Source organism: Eimeria mitis, genomic scaffold, assembly GCF_000499745.2.
Source record: "Eimeria mitis Houghton genomic scaffold, Emh_scaff110, whole genome shotgun sequence".
In the NCBI taxonomy this organism is placed as follows: Eukaryota; Apicomplexa; class Conoidasida; order Eucoccidiorida; family Eimeriidae; genus Eimeria; species Eimeria mitis.
This window is the reverse complement of record NW_013567588.1, coordinates 15,856-16,668: the sequence shown is the minus strand read 5'-3', so window position 1 is coordinate 16,668 and position 813 is coordinate 15,856. Positions and strand designations below refer to the sequence as shown.

The following is an 813-nucleotide window of genomic DNA, read 5'->3' as shown; positions in this document are numbered from 1 at the left end:
ATATGTGCCTGACACACAAACCCTAAACCCTAAACCCTAAACCCTAAACCCTAAACCCTAGACAATAAACCCTAAACCCTAAACCCTAGACCCTTGATGTAGGTGCCTGACACACAAACCCTAAACCCTAAACCCTAAACCCTAAACCCTAGACAATAAATCCTTTATATATGTGCCTGACACACAAACCCTAAACCCTAAACCCTAAACCCTAAACCCTAAACCCTAGACCCTTGATATAGGTGCCTGACACACAAACCCTAAACCCTAAACCCTAAACCCTAAAACCTAGACCCTAGAAAATAAAACCTTGATATAGGTGCCTGACACACAAACCCTAAACCCTAAACCCTAAACCCTAAACCCTAGACCCTAGACAATGAGCACTAGACAAGAAACCCTTGATCTAGGTGCCTGATGCGCAAACCCTAAACCCTAAACCCTAAACCCTAGACAATAAACCCTAGATCCTAGACAATAAACCCTTTATATACGTGCCTGAAACACAAACCCTAAACCCTAAACCCTAAACCCTAGACAATAAACCCTAAACCCTAGAAAATAAAACCTTGATATAGGTGCCTGATGCGCAAACAATAAACCCTAAACCCTAAACTCTAAACCCTAAACCCTAAACCCTTGATATATGTGCCTGACACACAAAACCCTAAACCCTAAACCCTAAACCCTCAACGATGAAGTATTATCCCTAAACCGTAAATCCTGAATTCTAGGCCCTAGAGAGAAAACATTAGACCCTAAACCCTAAACCCTAAACCCTAAACCCTCAAACCCTAAACCCTAAACCCTAAC

The 813-nt window shown here is 42.1% G+C and overlaps 1 protein-coding gene across 1 annotated transcript in view; it reads right to left on the bottom strand.

Moving 5' to 3' along the window:
• Positions 1 to 463: 463 nt before the first annotated feature.
• EMH_0082570 (uncharacterized protein) overlaps positions 464 to 813 on the bottom strand; it is a gene marked incomplete at both ends in the record, with an annotated part of 2,476 nt that continues 2,126 nt past the window's right edge. Inside the window, one exon of the mRNA XM_013494299.1 lies at positions 464 to 498. Within this exon, the coding sequence (XP_013349753.1) occupies positions 464 to 498 (35 nt within the window). The remainder of the gene's footprint in view (positions 499 to 813) is intronic.